At 38.9% G+C, this 26,059-nt stretch overlaps 1 protein-coding gene across 2 annotated transcripts in view; it reads left to right on the top strand.

Moving 5' to 3' along the window:
* The first annotated feature begins 543 nt into the window (after positions 1 to 543).
* The window catches only part of PRPF18 (pre-mRNA processing factor 18), a 50,707-nt gene continuing 25,191 nt past the window's right edge, over positions 544 to 26,059 (top strand). Inside the window, exons 1-5 of one of the 2 annotated variants that reach the window (XM_041767387.1) lie at positions 544 to 707; positions 18,426 to 18,503; positions 18,619 to 18,645; positions 21,895 to 21,999; positions 24,196 to 24,309. In XM_041767387.1, coding sequence (XP_041623321.1) covers positions 642 to 707; positions 18,426 to 18,503; positions 18,619 to 18,645; positions 21,895 to 21,999; positions 24,196 to 24,309 — 390 coding nt within the window. In that variant the 5' untranslated portion in view covers positions 544 to 641. The remainder of the gene's footprint in view (positions 708 to 18,425; positions 18,504 to 18,618; positions 18,646 to 21,894; positions 22,000 to 24,195; positions 24,310 to 26,059) is intronic. The other variant, XM_041767388.1, reaches the window with a different exon arrangement.

The raw sequence follows: 26,059 nt of genomic DNA, 5'->3' as shown, positions 1-26,059 counted from the left end.
TTATCACCAAGACCTGTTAGCAGCAGTTTAGAACTGAGGAAGAGAGACATTTACTTCTGAAACGAATTAAGTGGATGTGGTTGCTTAGCTTTACAGGAAATTTAACGGGCTGGCAGTGAACACTGCCCCTTTGTTCTGTACTTGGGAGCTAATAGTACCGTTCAGGGTTTTCCCACTTTAGTGACCTCATTTTGGCAAGCAGGTAAACTTCGGGAACTCTGATGTGAAACGGTTTAATGAGAGAGGATCTGGCCCTAATTAGCATAATTGAAGTGTTCTTATGCGGAGGCTTCCGCTCCTGAACTAGCAGGTACAAGCAGGTGTAATCACTTCTCATGAAAAAACACAGCACGTCGACCTGCAGGGGCTTCAAGAGGCGCTCCTGTTCCAGCCTCCTGTGCAGGGCAGCTCTGCCAGCGTGAAGCAGGCGCGCTGCCGGAGGATGCCGCCAGGGGGCGCGCGTCCACAGCCGCTTCGCCAGCCGCAGGGGCCCCGGGGCGCTCCCTCCGCTCCTCTCGCTCACGTCGGCTTCCGCCGGAAGCGGCTTCCGTCAGGCGTCGCCGGGGGTTCGAGCTTGGCGGGGGTGGGTCGGCGGCTCCGGGGCCCGAGGGCGAAGCTCGGGCGTAAGCCGGGCCAGCGACATGGACGTTCTGAAGTCGGAGATCCTCCGGAAGCGGCAGCTGGTGGAGGACAGGAACCTGTTGGTGGTGAGGATCCTTGGGGGTCGTGAAGCCGTGGGGGCCGACCTGTGTGTGTAAGGGCGGGGAGGGGGGTGAAGGGCTCCGCGCGGGGATGGGGCTTGGTGGGAGCGGCCCCCGGACCCGCCTTGGACGCCTCCCTTGGGAGTCTCAGGGAGGCGCGGGACTGCAGCGAGCCCCGGGATTCTGGCAGATGCCCCCCCGCCCCCCAGCTGCCCCTTGCACCCGCTCCCTCTGTCCGTATTCCGCGGACGGGCCCCGGTTCTGGTGGCTCACGTCTGTCGTTTTACTGAGGGCTTGTGCCCGGCTGGAAAAAAAAATATCTGTGAAAACTGGGACTGCGTCCTGCTCTCGAAACCTGAGCCCTTATTATGTCGCCGTCTTTGCCCCCCTCCCCCTCCGCCCCATCCCGCCCCCCGCCCCCCGCCCCTTCGCTGATGGGACGGCCGGCACCGTTCCGGACAAACACGGAGTGAGAGGAGAACGAGGAGAATTGCGTGACACAGGAACTTCCGTAAACTGGGATATTCAGGACTGCGTTGCGTGACAGTCCCTTAGACCAGCGGTTCTCAAGGCCTTGGCCCCGGCAGCCCTGGACACTTGTCCCGATTATTGGGGATCACAGAGAGCTCTTCTCGGTGTGTTTGCGGATACTTGCCACGGTAGAAGTCAAAGCTGGGAAGTCTGTCTTAGGAAGCTCAGCCGACGTTCAGGGTTGTGTTAGTTGCGGGGGTGTCGCGGAGGGATCCGACGATTACGGACGTCAGGGAATGCTGACCACCGTGTAGGTTAACATGTGTCGCCAACAAAGGTATTGAACTGTTCCTGTGTTCCCAAGGCTGTGCTTTTCCATGCACGGGACTTGATCTTGTAACAGGAACTTTGTGCCTTTTAGCCTCCTTCACCTGTTTCGCTCCCCCAACACTCTGTCTCTGTATTTATTAGCTTCTGCTTTGTTTGTTTTGCCTTTTTTGGATTCCATAGAGAAAGATCATATGGTATCTCTTTCTCTGACTTTTTTTTTTTTTTTTAAGATTTTATTTATTTATCACACGCACACGCACGCATGCAGAGATACAGGCAGAGGGAGAAGCAGGCTCCATGCAGGGAGCCCGACGTGGGACCCCAGGATCCTGCCCTGGGCCGAAGGCAGGCCCTAAACCGCCCACCCCCCCGGCTGCCCTCTCTTTCTCTGACCTAATGTCACTTTGTGTGGTGCACTCTAGCACCATCCATGTCGTCCCAAATGGCGAGATTTCATTTCTTGATAATGTAACTGTATAATTTTATGTAGAATCTGATGATTTAAAGTCTTCATCTTTCTGCATCCTAGTGTCCATCGGTGGTTTTCAAATTTCTCACCGCCCCAGTCACCATGAGAAATGTTTAGTTTGCTCTGATGGGTATAATGGAAAAAAGTTTCATGAAACTGTTCTTAGCTTAACTACATATGATTCTATCATATGTTTTAATCCGTTCTGTTTGATTTTTAAAAATCCTGGTTGGGGGTCACTGTGTTGTTTTCATTACCTTGTCTGTAGTTGGAAAACACCTGTCTGTGCTACAGTGTTCCTCAGAAGAGCTGCCTCAGCTTAGTCCTTTCAAGTGAGGTTGCAGCTTTTTGTTTTTCTGAGAGTTGAAATAGTACTTACTGTGAGTGCCTTCTTGTTAAATTGGGGAAGCTCCTAAAATAGCCTCCTCTCACCTGTCCTAAATGATCTGCCTGGTGTAACTACTTAGAAGGAAGTGTAGTCTCTTGCTTCATAACAATGCTTTGGAGTCCTGGTGTTGGTGAATCATGAGCTAACACAGAGCGTCATTATATGGAAAACCCAGTGCTTCAGAAACAGTGGAGCACAATTAGCAGTTTTCATTTCTGTGGTACTCATGAGTATGGTCTTTGTGTAGAATTTTACCTTTTGTTTTTTTCCCCCAATAATATTTACTGAATGTTTTCTATATGTTTCCATGCACACTACACTGTGCAACGGAGGGTTAAAAAAAAGTCATCCTTGATCCTTTAAGGACTATGCATCCAGTTTCACAGAAAATAGAGAAGCCAACAGGCAAGATATTCCTCACCTTTTGTCCTGTTGAAATGGGACATGAGGTAGCATTTAAGCTTGGGTCAAACCTTCCACTTGCTCACTGGATCTCAGCTTATCTCTTTTAGGATCATCAGGAACCTTATGTCCCGTATCTCCTCTCTTTCTGTGCCTTCTGTCTACTGGCTTTTCTGGCTTTTCCCTTCAGTCCTAGAACATACTGATGTCTCCTGTCTTTAACAAGGTTTTTTAAAAAGATTTTATTTATTTATTCATGAGAGCCACAGAGAGGCAGAGACACAGGCAGAGGAAGAAGCAGGCTCCCTCTGGGGAGCCTGATGTAGGACTCGATCACAGGAACCCACAGAACCCAGGATCACGACCTGAGCCAAAAGCAGACAATCAACCACTGAGCCACCCAAGTGCCCCAGGTTTGTTTGTTTGTTTGTTTTTTATAACCAGGATTCTTAAAATAAGTCTTAATTCCTCCACACTCCTTAACATGATGCACAAAGGTTCCTGCTCCTACAACTGTACTGAATTGATTCTAATGAGGGATATCAGTGACCTTCAGACCTCAACAGCATTTGACAGTCTTGACGAGTCTTCTTTCTACATGTGCCCCTCTAATCTCCTCCTTTTTATGATATTGCTAAAAGGATCTTGGACTTGAAAAGGTCAAGGGTTAGTAATTTCTGTGCTGGTGAAAAACTGTGCCCATTATACTGTAGCACCAGAGTTGTTCTGGCTCTATTAAACCTTTTTCATTTTTTCAGTTCTTTGGACTTGGCTTTCTTCACTCTTTCTCATCTATTTTATTTTATTTTATTTTATTTTATTTTATTTATTCAGGAGAGACACAGAGAAAAAGGCAGAGACACAGGCAGAGGGAGAAGCAGGCTCCATCCAGGAAGCCCAATGTGGGACTCAATCCCGGGACTCCAGGATCATGCTCTGGGCCGAAGGCAGGCGCTAAACCGCTGAGCCACCCGGGCTGCCCTCTCATCCTTTTCTTTGTAATAGTCTGTAATTTTCCTGAGCTTCTGTATTTCATGTTCAGTGGGTAGCCTCTGAAAGTTTTCCTTTAGTGCAGTCAAAAAACAGTGTGGTAGAGACTTTGCTTTCCTGTTGATAGTGTATTTTGATATCTGCAGAGTAGAATTTTTGTCCTTTGTTTTACTTGGAAATTTTTCAACTGAAGAAAACTAAAAAAACTGTAGTTAGAAACTCACATGCCTACCATGTCGATTCTGCAGTTAAACCTGTGTTAACATTTAGCTATTTGCTTTATCATGATTTTTCTATCTGTCCTTTCATTACTTTGTCTAACAATGCAGAAACTACTTCAGAGTAGTTTGAGCAGTCAGAACTTATTTAGGATTGGGGATAGTCTGTTTCAGTAGCTTCTCTACAGTTTGGTGAAGGGGCACTCACAAGGTAAGTATTATTTCAACTCTCACAGATTAACAATAAAAAGCTGCGGGATCACTGGATGGCTCAGCGGTTTGGCGTCTGCCTTTGGCCCAGGGCATGATCCTGGAGTCCCGGATCGGGCTCCCTACATGGAGCCTGCTTCTCCTTCTGCCTCTGTGTGTGTGTGTGTGTGTGTGTGTGTGTGTGTGTGTGTGTGTGATGAATAAATAAAATCTTTAAAAAAAAAAAAAACCAAAAACAATAAAAAGCTGGGACACCCCCCGGAAATGACCAAAGGTGATGCAGCTCCTCCAGAACCAAACAGATAATTTCTTTTTGGCTGCAGATGGGGTAATGAAAACAATTTAACAATCTTAATATATTTCAAGTTAAGTTGCAGACATTGGTACACTTTACCCCTAAACAACTTGCTGTGCATCATTAATCACACTTCAGGGTTTGCTTATACTTCTTTTTATGTGTAAGCACAAATTTATATAGTAAGAAATACACATATCAGTGAATTTTGACAAATACATATACCTGTGTAGGCCCATTTGTATCAAAATACAGAATGTTCCCTCGTTCCATTTCTCAGGCATTCCCTCTGCCTCCCACCCCCAGAAGCCACTACTGCTGGTTGGTTTTGCCTGCTGTAGAACTTCACAGAAGTGGAGTCCTACTGGGCACTCTGCTGTGTTCCACTTTGTTTAGTCATAATGTTTTGAGTTGTATTCATGTTGCATGTATCACTTGCTCCCCCCCCCACACACACACACACATAGTATTCCATTAAATAAATAGACCCAGTTTGGGAAATCATTCTTTTGAGGTTGGACACCATGGCTCTTCCCAGGATTTGACTCTTAAGATCAGAGCTGCCAGGAACTTCTCTAGAAGTGTCATGTTTTCATTTCTCTTCGGGAAATGCTGGGGAGTAGAACTGCTAGGTCATAGAGTACATACATGCTTTTATAAAAAGCCACCAGATGCTTCTCCAAAGTGCTTGGACCCTGTTACACCTCCAGCAGCAGAGTTCGTTCAGATGTCCTCCATTCCTGAGAGCAGTTGTGTTGTCAGTCTTTTTAATTTCAGCCATTTGGAGGATGTGTAGTGATACCATGTTGTAGTTTTATTTATTTTTAAAGGTTTTATTTAATTATTTATGAGAGAGAGCAAGAGAGAGAGAGAGAGAGAGAGAGAGGCAGAGACACAGGCAGAGGAAGAAGCAGTCTCCATGCAGGGAACCCGACATGGGACTGGATCCTGGGACTCCAGGATCACAACCTGGGCTGAAGGCAGGTGCTAAACCGCTGAGCCACCCAGGGATCCCCCGCGTTGTGGTTTTAATTCTCATCTGCCTAATGATGATAGTGCTTTTCATGGTTTGTTTGTTTGTTTTACCATTTGTATCTCTCTTGGGTTTTGGGGGTTTTTTGTTGTTGTTGTTGTTGGGTTTTTTTGTATCCCCTTTGTAAAGTATTAAAATTGCTTGCTTATTTTTTAATTGGGTTGGGGTTTTTTCCTTGTTGTGTTGAAAGAATTTTTCATAATAACATGGATGCTAGGCTTTGTCAGATATGTTTTGTGAATATTTTCTCCCAGACTATAGGTCTTCTACTTATTTTCTTTCTTTTTCTCTTCTCTTTTCCCTTTCCTTTTCTTTTTTTAAGATGTGTTTATTTGAGAAAGAAAGAGCTAAGGGAGCAGAGGGAGAGTGCCAAGTGGGGAACCTGACACGGGGCTGCAGCTCACGACCTGAGCTGAAATCAAGAGTCGGACACTTAACCAACTGAGCTACCCAGGCTCCCCTCTGTTCATTTTCTTAATAGTGTTTATTGAAGAGCAAATCTTTGAATTTTGATAAAGCCCAACTTATCAGTTTGTTATGGTTATTGTTTTGTGTGTCCTGTCTGGGAATATAAGAGAGTATAACTAGCTTGAGAAAAGGTTGGCAGTTCTTAAAAGTTAAACATACTCCTATATATAATCCAGTCACTCTGTTCCTAGGTGTTAATTCAAGAGGCTAAATAAAGTATTCTTATATCCTAAAAGCTTTGTTTTTATTTAATAGAGTTCTGAACAATTTTGAATCCATATTTTGGTATGATGTGAGGTAGTGATGTGACTTATTGCATTCCATGTGGATATCCAATTGTTCCAGCACCATTTACTGAAAATAATTTTCCCTTTGGATTGTTTTGGTGTCTTTAGAAATTAAATAATTGTGTATGGTTCCATTCTGGGTGCTCACTCGTATTCTTGTAAGCTATTTAGTGATCTTTATGCCACTGCTGGACTGTCTTTTGATTTCTGTAGCATTATGTTGAGTCTCAAGGTCAGGGGAGGTAAATCCTATCACCCCTACTGCTAGTTTTTTCTTATTTCTTTTTTTGTTCTCCTCTTCCCCTTTGTCCTCTTTATTCTCTTGCTGTGATATTTTATTTTTAAACAGCCTAATTTATTGAGGTATAATTGACATACAGTAAACTACACATTTAAAATGTTCAGTCGGTGCATTTAGACATACATGTACACCTGTGCGACTTTCACCACAATGAAGAGAATGAACATCTCGTCCCAAAGTTGCCTTTTACCCTTTTGTAATCCCACCTTCCTGCTGCTGCCTGCATCCCACATCCACTCTGTCCATGGGCAACCACTTATTGGCTTTCATTTGCATTTTCTAGAGTTATTTGAGTTACTTAGCGTGATGCCCTCAAGGTCCATCCGTTTGTTGTAAATAGCAAGATTTCATTTTTTATGGCTGAATAATACTTGGTTTTCTGTGTGTGGTCTGTGTGTGTGAGAGAGAGATCGAGAGAGAGAGAGAGATCTTTTAATCTATTCATTCATCGATGGACAAGTTGTTTCCATATCTTTGCTATTGAAAATAATGCTGCTATGAACACAAGGGTGCAGACGTCTTTTTGGTGTTTTCATTTTCCTTAGATAAATATACAGAAGTGCAATTGCTAAACATACTGTTAAGTTTTTGAGGAACCTCCGCATTATTTTCCAAGGTGGCTGCACCAGTTTACATTCCCACCAAGAGTGCACAAGGGTTCCCTTTTCTCCACATCTTTGCCAGTGCTTGTTATTTGTTGTCTTTTGATAATAGTATTCGGACAGGTGTGAGATGATATCTCCTGGTTATGGTTTGCATTTCCCTAATGATTAGTAATGTTGATCAGCATTTTTTCATGTGTCTGTTGGCTATCTGTAATCTTCAGAAAAATATCCGTTCAGACCTTCTGCTTATTTTTAAATTGGATTATTTGTTTTTATGCTATTGAGTTGTAGGAATTCTTTATATATTTTGGATCTTACCCCTTATCAGATATGCAATTCACAATATCTTTTATTCAGTAGGTTGCCTTTTCATTTTGTTGATGATTTTGTTTGCTTTGGAGAAACTTCCTAGTTGATGTAGTTTCACTTATTTTTTCTTTTGTTGCCTTTGCTTTTGGAGTTAGATTAAAAAACTTGTCAAGACAGATGTCAAAGAGCTTACTGCCTATGTCTTCTAGGAATTTCATGGTTTCAGGTCTTATATTCAAATCTTTAATCAATTTTGAGTTAATTTCTGTGTATGGCTTAACATGGTAGGATAGTTCTTTTGCTTGTGGTAATCCAGCTCCATTTTTTTAAGAGACTACCTTTTCCTTGCCTATTCTTGACTCCTTTTTTGTAAATTAATGGATTATATGTGCATGGGTTTATTTCTGGATGCCCTATTCTTTTTTTTTTTTTTTAAAGATGTATTTATTTAGAGAACAAGCAAGTGGGGGGAGAGGGAGAGAAACTTAAGCAGAGTCACTGCTGTGTGCAGAGTCTGAAGCAGGGCTTGCTCTCACAACCAAGAGATGATGACCTGAGCTGAAATCAAGAGTCGGACACTTAACTCACTGAGCCACCTAGGCACCCCTCTGGGCTCTCTATTCTGTTGCATTCATCCGTTTTTATGCCATTACCTTACTGCTTGGATTACTATAGCTTTATATCATAGTATGAGATGAGGGAGAGTGATACCTCCAGCTTTGTTTTTCTCTTTCAAAATTACTTTGTTATTGGGATCTTTGGTGGTTCCACATAAAACTTTGGATTGTTTTCTATTTTTGTAAAAACTACTAGTATAATTTTGATAGGGATTGGATTAAATTTATAGATTGCTTTGAGTGGTATGGACCTTTGCACAGTACAGGCATACCTTGGAGATACTGTGGTTTTGGTTCCAGATCACTGCAATAAAGTGAATCAGATGAGTTTTTTGGTTTCCCAGTGCATATCGAAGTTAAGTTTACACTATACTGTTTATTAAGTTTGCAGTACCATTTTGTCTGTAAAAACATAGCTTAATTTAGAAATACTGCTAAAATATGCTAACCAAAAAAAATAAATATGCTAACCATCATCTATGCTTCTAGTGAGTTATAATCACTGATCGGATACCATAGCAAAAATAATAAAAGTGAAAAAGTTTGAAATAATTGCTAGAATTAACAAAATAGGGCACAGGCACCAAGTAGGGCACAGACACAAATGCTGTTGGAAAAACGGCACCAACAGACTTGCTCAAGGAGGGTTGCCACAGATCTTCATATTGTAAAAATCGTAATTTCTGTGAATAAAACAACATAAGCCTGTACTAAATCTTCCAATCCATGAGCACAGAATATCTTTACGTTTCTTTCTTTCTTTCTTTCTTTCTTTCTTTCTTTCTTTCTTTCTTTCTTTCTCTCTCTCTCTCTCTCTCTTTCTTTCTTTCTTTCTTTCTTTCTTTCTTTCTTTCTTTCTTTCTTTCTTTCTTTCTTTTTTATGGATTTTATTTATTCATGAGAGACACAGAGAAAGAGGCAGAGATGCAGGCAAGGGAGAAGCAGGCTCCATGCAGGGAGCCCGATTTGGGACTCGATCCCTGGTCTCCAGGATCATGCCCTGAGCTGAAGGCAGATGCTCAACCACTGAGTCACCCAGGTGTCCCTCCATTTCTTTGTGTCTTCAGTTTCTTTCATCACTGTCTTAGAGTTTTCAGGGTATAGGTCTTTTACCTCCTTGGTTAAATTTATTCTTAGTACTTTATTCATTTTTATGCAATTGTAAATGGAATTATTTTCTTAATTTCTGTTTCTGATACTTTATTAGTACATAGAAACAAATTGTGTATGTTGATTTTTGTATCCTGCGGTTTTATTGAATTCATTTACTCTTAAGAGTTTTATATGAGAGTCTTTAGGACTATATACATATAATTCTGCAAATAATGACAGTTTTGCCTTTTCATAAATTTGGATTTTTCTTGTGTATTTGCTGTGGCTAGGACTTCCAATACTATGTTGAATAAAAGTCATGAGAATTGAGGGGAATCCCTGGGTGGCTCAGCGGTTTAGCGCCTGCCTGTGGCCCAGGGTGTGATCCTGGAGTCCCGGGATCAAGTCCCACATCAGGCTCTCTGTATGGAGCCTGCTTCTCCCTCTGCCTGTGTCTCTGCCTCTCTCTCTCTCTCTGTGTGTCTCATGAATAAATAAATAAAATCTTAAAAAAAAAAAAAGTCGTGAGAATTGATATCTTTGATTTATTCCTGATCTTAGAGGAATAGCTTTCAACTTTTCACCATTTATATTATCTGTGGACTTTTCATATTTGGCCTTTTTTATGTTGGTATGTCCCTCTCTACTACTTTTTTGAGAGGTTTTATCATAAATGGATGTTGAATTTTGTCAGATACTTTTTCTGCATCTATTGAGATAAGATATTTTTTCTTTCTCCATTTTGTTAATGTGGTGTATGTATCACATTTATTTGCAGGTGTTGAATGATCTTTGCATCCCTGAATAAATTCCATTTGGTCGCAGTGTATGGTTCTCTTACTATATTGTTGAATTTGGTTTGTTAATACTTTGTTGAGGGTTTTTGCATCTGTATTTATCAGGAATATTGGCCAGTAATTTTTCTTTCTTTGTGGGATCCTTGTGTGGTTTTGGTATTTTGGTAATGCTGGCCTAATAAGATGAGTTTGAAGGGTTCCTTTCTCTTTTTTTTTTTTTTTTTTTTGAAACTTTTGTGAAGGATTAGTATCACTTCTTTGAGTGGTTAGTAGAATTAACTGGTGGATCCATCTGGTCCTGGACTTGTGATTTTTGGGGGAGGTCTCTGATTACTGATTCAATCTCCTTACTAGTAATCAGTCAATTCAGATTTTGTATTTTTTGATGATTCAGAAGTTTCCAAGTTTCTAGAAATTTATCTTTTTCTTTTAGGTTGTCCGGTTTGTTGGCATATGATTGTTCATAATAGTTTCTTAGGATCTTTTGTATTTCTGTGGTATCAGTTGTAGCATCTTTCATAATTTTTTTCCAGCACTGTCTTTTATTTGATAAAACTAGCTGAAGGTTTGTTGATTTATCTTCTCAAAAAAACCAACTCTTAGTTTCTTTGGTCTCTTTTTAGTATCAGTTTCATTTATTTTTGCACTAATATTTGTTAATTCCTTCTCTCTACAAACTTTGGGATACATTTGCTCTTTTCCTAGTTCCTTGTGGTGTAAAGTTAGGTGGTTTGAGATTTTTTTTTTTTTGTTTCCTGAGGTAAGCATGTATTGATATGAGCTTTCCCCGTAGAACTGCTTTTGCCACATGCCATAAATTTTAGTAAGTTGTACTTCCGTTTTCATTTGTTTGAGTGTAATTTTTTTCTCCTTTGATTTCACTGACTCACTGGTTCAGTAACATGTTGTTTAATCTCCGCATATTTGTGAAATTTCCAATTTGCTTCTTGTAATTGAGAAGCAATTGTCTGGCTTCATTATGACTGGAAAAGATGATTGGTGTGATTGCATCCTTTTTAAATTTATTAAGACTTGCTTTGTGGCCTAATGCATGATCTCTCCTGGAGAATGTTCCATGTGTCTTTGAGAAGAATGTCTGTTTTGCTTTTGGATGGAATGTTCTTTATGTATCTGTTACATCCAGCTGGTCTAACGTGTCATTTAAGGCATCATTTCTTTATGTTTTTTAAAGAGAGGACATGCTCGACAGAGTGTGTGATCAGGGAAGGGGTGGAGGGGGAGAGAGAGAGAATCTTAAGCAGGCTCCACACTCAGCGAGTGGGGCTTGATCACAAGACACTGAGATCGTGGCCTGAGCCGAAATCGCAAGTTAGATGCTTAATCAACTGATCCACCCAGACACCTCAAAGTGTCTTGCATTGCTTATTCAGGCTGTATGTTGGCTTTCCAGCGTGTTTTTGTAGAGCTCTTGATGATGTTTGTATCCAATTTATATAAACACTAAAAACCTTAACATGATTGAGGAAGGCTGATTGTAAATTAGTGAAATATTGATAGTCACGGTTGAATGTTTTTTTTTTTTTTAATTTATTTATGATAGTCACACAGAGAGAGAGAGAGAGGCAGAGACATAGGCAGAGGGAGAAGCAGGCTCCATGCACCGGGAGCCCGACGTGGGATTCGATCCCGGGTCTCCAGGATTGCGTCCTGGGCCAAAGGCAGGCGCCAAACCACTGCGCCACCCAGGGATCCCATGGTTGAATGTTTTAAATTTTGATTTTCCTTTATTAGTGTGGGCAGACATTTTAGGTGACGTGGTAGATAGGTTTCTGAACTTTAGACCTATGAATCTGTTTGATAATCTACAAAGTATAATTTGGATAGAGTCTAAGAATAACATTTGTGAAGCAGCATGTAGGAATTAGGTTCTGTCTTAAAAAGAAGAAGCACTTATATGTATACTCTTTGCACGTTGTTTTTAAAATCTGTCAGGGTAAAAGGGCCAATAAAATGTTAGGTGCTTTAGGAGAGAATCCAAAGAGATTTAAAGCATTCGTTCATACGCTGTCTTAAAATGTATGCCAACCACTTTTAGACTTTTGTGTATGTCAGTCTTTATTATGTATTCCATAGTTAATTCAACAAACTTAAAATTTTGAATATAGTTAGAAAGGAAATTTGTAAAATAAACAAGTTGTAAAATCTAATTGTGGCTGCATTCCTAGATAGCTCTTTAAATGTGGACAAGTTATCTAACCTGAGTTATTACCTATAAAGGGGTTGCTGTATCACTGACGTTTAAGTTTTAATATTCTACAATTTTAATTATATAATAAATGGGGACACCTGAGTGGCTCAGCGGTTGAACATCTGCCTTCAGCTCAGGATCCAGAGTCGCAGGATCGAGTCCCACATCAGGCTTCTTGTATGGAGCCTGCTTCTCCTTCTGCCTATGTCTCCGCCTCTCTCTCTCTTTCTCTCTCTCATGAATAAATAAGTAAAATCTTTTAAAAAAAAATTATACCATAAATGTGTCCTCAGCACTTTATATTTCAAAGTGTATTTTCAGTGTACTTTATAAAATAATGTTTTATAGTTAGAGAAGTTTTATTTGCTCTTTTAAACTGCTTTTTTTCTAAATAGAAGGTATATAAAGAGTGAAACATGGTGGATAACCTTTTGTTTTAGGCATCCTTTATTGTCATTAAATAAATGGTCATGTAGTACAAAGCAAAATATTTCTCATTATAATTCCAAAATGAAAAACAAATTTGAAAATGTCATTGTTAATAATTCATTCAGGGGCACCTGGGTGGCTCAGTTGGTTAAGTGTCTGCCTTCGGCTCAGGTCATGATCTTAGGGTTCTGGGATCAGCCCTGTTTTGGGTTCCCTGCTTAGTGAGCTGTCTCCTGTTCTCTCTCTCCCTCTGCCCCTCACTCCTGTTAGTACGTGAGCCCGAGCCCGTGCATGTGCACTCAAATAAATAAATCTTTAAAAAATTAAATAATTCAAATGATTCAAAATTCCAAATCTACTGAAGGAGGATACAATAAAGTTTCCTTCTAACACTTGTCTCCAGACTTCTGGATTCACCTCCACAGCAGCTAACATCTATGTGAAATCGATGTGGAAAAGAAGCAAGTAGGTGGATATTCTTTCTTTTTTAAATACATATAGTAGCATATAGATCCACTCTTCTGCACTTGCCTTTTTAAATTTATCAAAATATAAAAGCAGCTTAATTTTAAAGAACTTAAACAGAACTGGACAAAATTTTGAATTGAAACAATAAAGGGAGGAACTGTAGTTACCAATATGGAAGATACTGGAAAATAAAATCATTAGGGAGAATAATGTCTTCTGTTCTAGTAAATTGAAAAATCGAAGTGAAGTAAATGATTAAAGGATCTTAAAAAATACAAGAAATAGGACATCTGAACAAACCAGTAAGTGAGGAAGAAAGAAGAAAAGTTGCCTGACAGCCAAGAGTGTAGCTATTGCAGGAGGGAGTTAGCCTGGGAACCAAAGACTGCCTGAGGTCTGTCAGAAAGACTCTACATTTGCACCTTAGACATTGTTGATAGCCTCAGAGGAATAATAAGGGAGGCCAAGTTGTTGAGTGGCTGCAAAGAGAATTGGAAGTGAGGAAATGGAGACAAAACAGTTTCGTTCTGGTGTAAATGGCACTCAGCTCTGTACCTAGTGCAGAGGGAAGAATAATTAAGGTTGGAGAGTCTTAAGCTTACTTAAGTGGTGATGGCCAGGAGCTGTTAGAGAGGGAGAAGGTGCCCATGCAAGAGAGAAGATGTATAATTGAGGAGAAGTTCCTGAGGAAGGCAGGGTTGGGGGAGGGGACTTGAGATCTGGGGTGCAGCTGGAAGAGATTGGCATTAGGCAGGATGAGGATTTCCTTTTCCATTCTGAAATGAAGAGAGGATTGGTACAGAGCCAGGGAAGGACTGGTGCTGGGACGACTTGGCATTCAGTGGCTTCCCTTTTCTCTGTAACAGAGTGGCTTAGTCAGTTGCTGGGAGTGAGGGGGGGGAAATGAAGGGATAAGAGAGTGGAGATTGTGTACTGGTCATTGTAGAGAATAGGAGAGCAAATTGAGTGGATAAATACACCAGGATCAGTAGGCAATGTTGAGGCCCAAGCGGTTTCCCAACATTATGCAGCGCATGGGGTACCGGCATGGGGAGAGCCAACAAAGGGATTCTCCTAGGACCTTGGTTCTTACTTCTTGATTTCGAAACCCCTTTACATACTTAATTGATGGCTTCAGAGAGCTTTTGTTTCTGTATGATGTGTTTATTGATAATTACTCTATGTTAGAAATTAAAAGTGGGAAATTTAGGGGCACCTGGGTGGCTCACAGGTCAATTAAGGTTCACAGTTAGTTAAGTGACTCTTGATTTTGGCTTAGGTCATGAGATCATGACTTGGATGTGAAGCCTGCTTGAAATTCTTTCTCTCCCTCCCCCTCCCCAACCGCCCCCCCTCACACATGTGTGTGTTCTTCCTCTCAAAAAAATAAATAATAAGGAATTTAAAAATTAAAACTGTGAAGTTTAAAAATGTTGACTTCTGTTTCATACCACAATAAACCCATGTGTGCTAACATAATGATGTTCTAATGAAAACTGTATTTTCTAAAAGAAAATTGCAAGAAGAATGACGTTTTACATTTTTGCAAATCTCTTTTTAATCCCTGGCATGTCAGAAGACAGTTGGATTCTCCTGTTTCTCCTTTCAGCCTGTTGCAATATGTTGTTTTTGCTCAAGTATATGAAGAAACATCATCTTCACACAGCTAGGTAGTTGGAAACGGTAGTATTTTAATAATAGCCTTTTTGGATCATTGTGGCTATTCTTTTTTGATTGATACTATACCAAAACACAAATGGTAAATTTCTTAAAGATGAGAATATGGATTCTTACCGTTATCAATGAACTTCTTTTTCCTCAGGATTTTATTTTTAAGTAATCTCTACACACAGTATGGGCCTTGAACTTAAAACCCCTTGATCAAGTCCCATGCTTCATCACCTGAGCCAGCCACGTCTTCCCCACCCCCTCCATCACTGAACTTTTTGTATGTTACAGTCTATTTATCTATTATGCTCCAGATTATTCTGATTTATTCTGCTCATAAGTCTTTTGCCTATGCATAATTTTGGAACTTGGTGACTCTGTACTGTCATAGTTTGTTGAGTCATGTAGATATTCTGCATGCTATGTTGCATTAGATGATATAAAAAAGTGACATTCCTTAATATCACCACTGATTCATCAGAAAAGCTTTTAAGTATTAGGAAGCCATCAAGTTCACAGTGATGGCTGCAAGTTTACCCCATTCTCATTTTTACTTGAAAGATGGAATTTTATCATTGGCAACAAATCCTATCATTGTCCTTTTAGTGACAGACTTGCTTTGTTCAGTTTTGAGAAAAAGTCTGCCAAACAGGAGACAACTATCCTACTTTATTATGTAGCAGAACTACTTTATATGTTTTTGTGTTTTATTTTATATGTTTGATTTCATCATACCAAATATTAAAAGATGAAGCATACAATGAACTCTGAGACCTAAATAAATACTTACCTTTCCTTATGCTGAGGTTCCAGTGGTTTTCCTCACCATTGCTTTTGTATTGTCAGTGCCAGTGTGAGCACAGTGAAAAGGGCAGCCAGCACATGATCTCTTAGTATTATTATTATAATATGTCTGACCCTGTAGAGCCTCTGAAAAGGTCTCAGGGACCCCCAAAGGTCCATGAACCACATTTTGAGAAGCCATGTTGTAGACTAAGATTTTCTTAGGTGTATTCCATAGAATTGGGGCATGGTAGTAAAAGATGCCAGCACACACACACACACACAAAAGATGCCAGCACAGACTCTGGCCTGGAGAGTCCTTTACTTTCTTCATGTATATCTGCTCTTTCTGAGAGAATACCAGTATGCTTGTCAGCTTATTTATATGAAATACGACTGCTACATGCTGTGTAGTCAAAAGAAACAATTGGTGATGCTGGGATAGGATTTTGGGAATGAAGATCTGTAGCTTGCAATACTGGACAGTTTAAAGGATTTCAGGACCAGAGTTCTAGTTGTGTGTGAGGCTCAGTAAGTTGTGAGAATGTCAGTAAATGTTCATTGAATTAATGAACTAAAACAAAACTCTTTATTAGAATTTTAAACATATGCAAAAAGAGAATTCTATAATGAACCCTCGTCTCTTCCTGTCTTAACACTTGTAACTCTAGAAAGTAAGAATGTGTTCTTTTATAAACCAGATGTGATCACACCCAGCAAAATTATTTATCTCTAATACCATTAAATAGTCCTCTCATGTTCGTGTCCTCAGTTGAATTAAAATATATAATACATGTTTTTGTAAAAACAAACATTGGTTTGTTCAAATCCAATCCACACAGTCCACTCATTGCATTTATTTACTATGACTCTTGGTTTCTTTTAATCAAGAACATCCCCTCCCCCCCTTTTTTATGCCATTAACTTTTTGGAAAAACTGGCTAGTTGGTAATGTACCAGTGTTTAATTGCTTCCCAGTGATGGTGTTTAGCTTATTTCCCTATTCCTTACATTTCTTATAAACTAGAAATGAGACCTACTATCAACAGATGAATGGATAAAGAAGATGTGTTGTGTATACAGGCACATACATGCACACTGGAATATTACTGAGCCATTAAAAATAAGGAAATCTTGCCATTTGCAATAAAGTGGATGGAACTAGAGGGCATTATGCTAAGCGGCAAAATAAGTCCGTCAGAGAAAGACAAATACCATACAATTTCCTCGTGGAATTTAAGAAACAAAACATGAACATAGGGGAAGTGAAGGAAAAATAAAAACGGAGGCAAACCATAAGAGACTTGGCTATAGGGAAGAAACTGAGGGTTGCTGGAGGGGGAGGTGAATGGGGAGATGGGGTAACCAAGTGATGAGAATTAAGGAGGGCATTTCATGTAATGATCACTGGGTGTTATATATGCAAATCACTAGTCACTAAATTCTCCTGAAACTAGTGATGTGCTATATGTTAAATAAATAGAATTTAAATAAAAATTTTAAAAAACGTAATGAGACCTCGCAGCTCTTTGGCAAGAATACTTCGTAGATGCGCTGTATACTTCCTGTGTGTATCATGTAGGAGACACATAATGTTTTCCTGATGCCAGACTTGACTGCTGCCTTCAAGTGTGGCAGCATGAGTTGTCCATTGTTCATCATCAACCGTTCTTGTCATGATCTTATTAGCATCCATGATTATTGTCAGAGTGAATGAGCTTGGGAACTGTGAAATGCTAAATATGTATGGAGGTATCTTGAGGTACAATTATAATTACTAATGAAGGAGAGCAGGAGCTTTATTTGAGCTGAATCATTAGTGGAATAATATCCAAGAGGCATAGCTGTAGACAGTAACGATGTCCAAATTAGGGACTAGATTTAACAATGAGAATAATGTATACGGTACAGAAAGAACAAACATTTGTTCCTCCTACAGATTTAGAGCTTGTCTCATAACATTGAATCCTATAAAACAAATAGCTTTAAGCGATTTTTTTTTTTTTTTTTTTTTTTATGATAGTCATACAGAGAGAGAGAGAGAGGCAGAGACACAGGCAGAGGGAGAAGCAGGCTCCATGCACCGGGAGCCCGATGTGGGATTCGATCCCGGGTCTCCAGGATCGCGCCCCGGGCCAAAGGCAGGCGCCAAACCGCTGCGCCACCCAGGGATCCCTAAGCGATTTTTTAATAAAGATTCTCAAACCATTTTGTGTCTAGATTAGGAATTAATGTGATTTTGAGACCTCATTAATACAAATAAAATTGATACAAAAAGATTCCAAATGACAAAAAGAATTTGGATACATCTTTGGAGCTCTCTGGATAAATGGAAGTTAAATGTCAGATACAGTTAACCATAATTTTTGTTTAGTTGTTTCTGTTGGGAGAAAATAGTGTTCTATTTTATGTGATTCATAATGAATCCACTTGTAGAAATTATCATTGAACCCAAACATTGGGAAATAAAATCAAAACAACGTGAACATTTGGAAAATATTGTTGGTTTCTTCTTGTTATGCCTGTTAAAATGATACTGTAAGAAAAATACTTAATATTTATTTAACTTATTTTATTTAAATTCAGTTAGTTAACATATAGTTTATCATTAGTTCCCGATGTAGAATTCAGTAGTTCATCCGTTGCATATAACAACCAGTGCTGATAACGTCTTGTGCCCTCCGTAATGTCCATCACCCAGTTACTGCCACCCAATACTTCATATTTAGAGCAGGCTAGAGGACAGGTGCCATGTTTGTGAAATCAGTATGATCTCTACAGAATCAAACTTGATCATGATTTTGAAAAACTGGAGTGTTTTTAGGTGGACTACGGAACATGACATATTACCTGGGGACCTACTCATGTACTTTTTTCTTCAATAGGAAAATAAAAAGTATTTCAAGCGTAGTGAACTTGCGAAAAAAGAAGAGGAAGCCTATTTTGAAAGATGTGGCTACAAGGTATGAGTGCTTGCTTTTCTGTTTCATTGTACATTTCTGAGTTTACATTTTTACTGCGGTTGTTAAAGTGACAAAATTATTGATCTCTGTTCAATTTATCAATATTATACATTAGCCTATAAATGAGAAGCCATCTGGAGAGGTATGAGCTTTTTTTCTTTTTTCTTTTTTTTAAATCTTGAATTCAGGAAAATCCATGCATGACTTTTGGCTTGGAATGGTTTGGCTTTTGTGGACAGCATGAAGTGGCTTGAGATTAAAGCTTGATTTTTTTTTTTTTTTAATTTTAATTCCTGGATCTGATACTGCCTCATCTTCATCACCACCACCACTCCTCTCCCTACCTCTCCCAATAAAAGTCTGTTTTAAGAGATTTCAATTATTTTATTCATTCAGCCACAGTGGTATTACTAGTGGTATTTCCCCTCTTCCACTTGAATATTTTAAGCCATTATTTTTATTTGGCATTGCTAATAAATTCCTTTTGGTCCCAAGTACCTCTGCCTGAGATAGAATGTGATACAGCATTTATATGCTTTTGTGTAATAAGGTACCACATATCAGATGCTGCTTTGTCTACTGTTAGAAAATGTATAGAAATATTTGTTAGAAACAAATGAGTTGTCTGGAAGACTGTATATTTTAGAACCATGACTAAAAGTATCCTTGAGGTTACCCTGTTATCATCTTACTCAACTATTATCATAGTTGAACAATATATGGGGTTTTTATTGGGAGGGATTAAATGTTATGAGGTGAAGTTGAAATTATTTTAAAAGAAGACTATATCTAGTTTGATAATTTTTGAAACAAAATTCAGAGGTTCTGTTGAATACTTTTTTGCCAGATTGTAAATTTGACATCAACTTTTTGCTTGTGAAACATGTATAATATGATAATCTTGTGCATGTAATGGGAGAATTCTAGAAATTATCTGGCATAGCATTTCTAGAAGCATGAGGAATGTATGTGCATTTGGTTTGGTTTTGTAGTGTTGGCAGAGGGCAAGTATTGGAAATGGAGTTTTACGTTTCTGATTTCTAAAATACAAAAGTTTGCATTTGTATTTTGATATTTTTTCATAAATATATTGATTTCATTTGCTTCCAGTTTAGGAAATTAAAACACAGTTTATGTAAATAGCCGTCGAATAGCTACTCAGAAGAATTTTCATCTTTTGCTTGCCCATCGTTGTCTAACTTACACTTGATCTGGAATGAGAATCATTGACTATGGGCTTAGTCTGCTGACTTGTTGCTTTCCCAGATCCCTAAATTTGAACCTTTTCAACTTTATGGTAAGGTAGGAAAATAACTTAAAACAGGGGCAGCTTTGCTTTGTTTAGATTGCTTCAGTGATATGTCAGTACTTTCTTGCTTAGATAGAAGCACTGAAGCAGAATACAGTTAAAGATACTGCTTGTAACGTTGAGTCCTGCTGACAAAATGTCTTAGATCTTTTCCTAAAAGTGATTAACTGGCATTCTATAATTAAAAATGCTTTTCATCCTGAGATTTTTGGGGAAATACCCGTTTTTATGCTTAAAAAGAAAGCTCAGGGTTTTCTTTCTAAAATGTGTTTAATATTTCCTTCTTGGTAATAATGAAAATACAGCATGTATTACTTTTATTCCTTTATGAAATATAGTTACCATTTATGTGGATTGATGCTGATTTGGTTGTACAGTTTAGTTGTTTTTTGTTTGTTTTTAAGATTTTATTATTCATGAGAGACAACAGAGAGAGAGGCAGAGACACAGGCAGAAGGAGAAGCAGGCCCCATTGAAGGGAGCCTGATGTGGGACTTGATCCCTGGACTCCAGGATCAGGCCCTGGGCCAAAGGCAGGTGCTAAACCACTGAGCCACCCAGGAATCCCCAGTTTTTTACTTCAATTTTCTGTCAGCACTGGTAACACTGGTTAACATAACCTTTAGCCATTAACTACAGAATCAGAAATAATAGCATTTTAACCATGTAGCCTTTCTTTTTCTTCCTTCCTTCCTTCCTTCCTTCCTTCCTTCCTTCCTTCCTTCCTTCCTTCTTTTTCTTTTCTTTTCTTCTCTTTTCTTTTCTTTTCTCTTTTCTTTTTCTTTCTTTCTTTCTTTCTTTCTTTCTTTCTTTCTTTCTTTCTTTCTCTTTCTTTCTTTCTTTCTTTCTTTCTTTCTTTCTTTCCTTTCTTTCCTTTCTTTCCTTTCTTTCCTTTCCTTCTTTCTCTTTCTTTTTCTTTCTTTCTTTTCTTTCTTTTCTTTCTTTCTTTTCTTTCTTATGTATTTATTCATGAGAGACACAGAAAGAGAGGCAAAGACATAGGCAGAGGGAGAAGCAGGCTCCCTGCGGGGAACGCAGTGCAAGGACTTGATCCCAGGACCCCGGGATCAGGACCTGAGTCAAAGGCAGACACTCAACCTCTGAGCCACCGAGGTGCCCCAACCATGTCGCCTTTCTTAATGGAAGGTTTTTTCCTTCGTGTTTGCATTGTGTTTGTTTGTTTTTAACCTTTTTTTTTTTGGCATTTTAGATTAGTCTCATGATCAGATGGGAAACCATGTTTCAGTATGTTTTTCCAGACCATGCACACCTTATACGTTGCTGAACTTAATTTTCCTAAACTGTGAGCTGGGCAGCAGACTCAAGAAAACACATGGAAAGATTTTAATTTTCGCCCTGCAGGTCCTTTTGTATAGAAATGTGTACTCTGTGTCGCATGAGTAGAAAGGTTGCCATTGTCAGGTTGTGGTGCTGTTATTCCCCCCCGCCCCCCCCGGGGTCCATAGCTCAGTCTGGGGGCAAATTCTCCATACCTTTGGAGCGTTTCTACATGTCCAGCAGTGATTTTGGTGCACTTGGAATCCTGCCTTTCAAAAAGGAGGGCAGGATAAAGCAGGAGCCTGAGGCTTCACAGGTTTCTTGGAGAGCAGTTTTTTTGTTTTTTTGTTTTTTTTTTGTCTTCGTTTATAACCCATGGCTTATCGGATCATTTAAAACAGGATCAGAGAAGCCCGTAAGATGATTTTTTCAAAGAGAAGCAAGTTGATTGTTTTTAAGAAAATAAAATTCTTTATACTCTAGGGAGAAAGGAGTCTGAGTTTCAGCCCTTTTAAAAGTTTTTGATTTTGTAAACCATTATATTTCTGTCATTTTTTAGTAGCAAGAATGCAGTCTCCTGTGTGCATGTTTGCTCCTGTGTCTCTGAAATGGAGAAGTTTGATGAGCTTTCAAAAGCATGTACATTTATTGGGACCTTTTTCCTTGGTGGTACATTTAGAAAACCTTCAATATTTAAAACATGTTTAATTTCCAAGACCAGTTAATGCACAGAATGATAAATATTAGCTGTATTATTATGTTTTAAAAGCTGAATAATAGGATTTCTTTTGGCTATTAATACAGATACAGCCAAAAGAAGAGGACCAGAAACCATTAACTTCTTCGAATCCAGTGCTAGAACTTGAACTGGCAGAGGAAAAGTTACCCATGACTCTTTCCAGGCAAGAGGTAAGTTTGTCTATGAGCATTTTATGAAAAAACCATCTCAAGAGCATTTATCTCCAGTTCTTTCCAATAAGTTTTATGTCATTATTGCCTCTATAATATGTCTGGTTGAACTGAAATATTGAGCAGCTAGCCAGTTTTGTTCATGAGGTTCTGAATTAATCTCTGCTTTTCTTGATACCCTTAAACTTTTAAAAGAATATATTTTTCCAAAAAAAAAAAAAAAATATATATATATATGTATATATTTTTCTAGGGATGCCTGGGTAGCTCAGCAATGGAGTGTCTGCCTTTGGCCTACACCGTGATCCCCGCGTCCGGGAATGAGTCCTGCGTTAGGCTCTCCACAGGGAGCCTGCTTCTCCCTTGGCCTATGGTCTCTGCCTCTCTCTGTGTTGTCCCTCATGAATAAGTAAAATCTTTTAAAAAGTAAACACATTGTTCTAAAATATATATTTGAAGAAATCATACTTATTTTTCAAAATTATTTTAAATATACATTTTGTAACTTTTAATATCTCTTTCTAGGTCAAAACAGAGATCTGTATAATTTTTATGCTATGTAATTTCCTGTAATATTTTAAAAACATTATTTTAAAAACCAGAGAGTAGTGATCGTTTTGATTGCTTCAGCATTTCCCTAATATAAATAAATCGTAGGTAAGATAAACATCTTTATACAGATGTCATTGCGTGCATACTAATGTATGATTGTTCCTTTTGGACAAGTTGCGGGAACCATGATTCTGGAGTCTGGTGACTAAAGACTGTACATTGCTGTGGCTTGGGATACATATCATCACAGAGCTCTGTAGACCTATTGTACCAGTTTGTACTACAGTGCTTGTCTATACTCTGGTCAGTATCAACTGTAACTTTTCTTAAAAAGCCAAAACAAAAATTTATTTTTTATTTATTATTTTTTTTTAACTTTATTTATTTATGATAGAGAGAGAGAGAGAGAGAGGCAGAGACACAGGCAGAGGGAGAAGCAGGCTCCATGCACCGGGAGCCCGATGTGGGATTCAATCCCAGGTCTCCAGGATTGCGCCCTGGGCCAAAGACAGGCGCTAAACCGCTGCGCCACCCAGGGATCCCCAAAACAAAAATTTAAAGATACTCATGTGACGTAGAGAATGCAAACTATACAGAGGGTCACAAAACAAAAATGAACTTTGAACAAAAGGAAAGGGAGGAAAGGACAGAGGACTCTTAAGTGCTATCCTGTGAAAATTAGAGGAAGGAATCTGAAATACCTAGCTTGAAGAATATTAGACCTAAAAAAAAAAAAATCCATTGACAATAGCTGTAATCTTGAACAAGAATTTCGTATTCTTGAGGTTTCATAAAGTAGAAGATAAATTGGTAGAATTTGGAGGGACGGAGTTTTTAGTTTATTCTGAGAAGTAAAACCTATCTGCCCCAAAATGGGATGGGTTGCATGAAGAGATGTGGTCCCTGTCATTTGTTAGTTGGGCACCTGGTAGAGGTGTTTTGAGGTCATTTCAACATTGATGGGCCTTAGCACTGGATGGCCTCTTAAGTTGCTTTTGAATACTTTGGGTAACTCAGTAGGAGTTCTACCAGTGGTTTCTGTGCTACTGTGTATGTTTCCAGAAAAAGTTCTTGTACTTACAAAAAATTTTTTTGAATCAACTTGATTTTTTGCTGTTACAATTTTTTCTTTTTATGAAATGGATACATGTATAGGAAGAATGTACAAAACATGCATGTGCAATATAATGGATGATTATTTAAAAACACCCATATAACCAATACCCAAGTCAAGAAACGGTATTATCAGCCCCTCAGAAGCCTGACATGTGCCCTGTCCTGATCACTTTTCTTCTGATGGATGTTTGGTTTTAATGTAGTATTGCAGTGCTGACTCTAGGCTATGGTTAGTGAGTTATCAGCTGACTCCAGACTTTATTTTCCTTCTGTATATAAAAGTTTTCCCTCCCTTCCATCTTAATGTTTCTCTTAGGTATTCTGTTATTCAGATGGAGCCTTTGCTGAAACAGCCAAAGAACCTGGACATGTTAGGGTTTTTTAAGGTGTGACAGTAACTCACTATATCCATTTTTGGAAAATTAAAAAACTGACTTTTTCTATCTACATTTCAAAATAAGTATTTAGTCACCTAAAAGAGGAGTTACTATTACTAAAAACAGGAGTTACTGTTATTTCTTCTTACAGGTTATCAGAAGATTGAGAGAAAGAGGAGAACCCATCAGACTATTTGGAGAAACTGATTATGATGCTTTTCAACGTTTAAGAAAAATCGAGATCCTCACACCAGAAGTTAACAAGGTAAGAAGTCAGGACAAAACTTGAGAAGTACCACTGTACCCATAAACTAGAAGAGTATGGAGTTGGAGTAATTGCATTATTATAGGCAAAGATGGAAGAATAAAGTTTGCCAGATTACCACTGCTGAATGTAAGTTTTCTTTAATTTTTTTTAGAAGGCACCTATTTTGGGGCACTTGGGTGGCTCAGTCAGTTAAGGGTCTGCCTTTGGCTCAGGTCATGATCCTGGGATTGAGCCCTGCATGGGCTCCCTGCTCCACAGGGAATCTGCTTCTCCCTCCCCCTGCTCTTGTGCTCTCTGTTTCACCCTTCCCCCACCCCCTCTCTCTCCCTACCTCTCAAATAAATAAATAACGTCTTAAAAAATAATAATAAAAAGCGCCTATGTTAAGTATACATATAGTTCAGCGCATTTTGACAAATCCACTGAGTATGTAACCACCACCCTTGGGAAGATAAAGAATGTTTTCATCACACAAGGTGCCCAGTGCCCCTTCTTAGCTAGTCCTTTTCCTTTTGAATGCCTGTGCAAACACATTTCAAAATTCTTATCACTGTAGATTAATTTTGCTTGTTCTGCATTTCATATAGATGGAGTCATGAGAGTCTGTCTGGCTTCTTCTGCTGAGCTTATTTTCAAAATGCATTGTTTCTGCAGAAATCAGTAGTTCCTTTTTGCTGCTGCTGATAGTTGAATATACTACCATTTGTTTTCAACTTTGGGCTGTTATGAATAACACTGCTATGAACATTTGTAAATGTGTTCTATCTCTTGGTAAAAACCTAGAAATAGAATTGCTGAATAGTAAGAGTAAATGTATGCTTTAGTTTTTAAAAAATGCTGAATATTTCCAAATGTTATCAGCATTTGTTATTTTAAGTCTTTTAAATTGTAACCATTCTTTTGTATGTGTAGTAGTATTTCTTTTCTTTTTTTTTTTTTAATTTTTTATTTATTTATGATAGTCACAGAGAGAGAAAGAGAGAGGCAGAGACATAGGCAGAGGGAGAAGCAGGCTCCATGCACCGGGAGCCTGATGTGGGATTCGATCCCGGGTCTCCAGGATCGTGCCCTGGGCCAAAGGCAGGGGCCAAACCGCTGCGCCACCCAGGGATCCCTGTGTAGTAGTATTTCATTGTGGTTCTCTTTACAGCTCTCTGTTCACTAAAGGTAATGAGCATCTTTTCATAGACTTTATTGCCCATATATTTCTCTGGGCAGTGTGTGTTAAAATCTTTTGTTCATGTTTTAATTGGGTTGTTTGCCCTTTTACTTTTGAACTGTAGGAGTTCTTTCTATATTCTGAATCCTTTGTCAGATATATGGCTATATGTTTGTGACGATTTTCTGATAGTCTTTGGCTTACCTGTTCTTTTCATGGTGTCTTCTGGTTGGGCAGACATTTTAAATTTTGATGAAGTCCATTTCTTTTTTATGGTTATTGCTTTTGGTGTTTTTTGTAAGAATTATTTTCCTATCCTAAGGTTTTGAAGAGATACTTTATTTTCTCTAAAAGCTTAAGAGTTCTAGTTTTTTAGGACTCTGATCTGGTCTTACATAGCTCAGCAGATGGTCTGGCTTGGTGAATATTCCATGGGCTCCTGAAAGGAAAGTCATTTTATATGTTGGGTAAATGTCAGCCATGGTAGTGTTCAGATCTTCTGTGGGCTTAGTAAGAGGCCTGAGAGACAGGTGTGGTGATCTATGGCTATGTAACAAACCACCCCAAAACTGAACAGCTTCACACAAT

Source organism: Vulpes lagopus, chromosome 8 (assembly GCF_018345385.1).
Source record: "Vulpes lagopus strain Blue_001 chromosome 8, ASM1834538v1, whole genome shotgun sequence".
NCBI classification, from domain to species: domain Eukaryota; kingdom Metazoa; phylum Chordata; class Mammalia; order Carnivora; family Canidae; genus Vulpes; species Vulpes lagopus.
The sequence above is the reverse complement of the archived record's forward strand: the minus strand, read 5'-3'. Positions and strand labels throughout refer to the sequence as shown.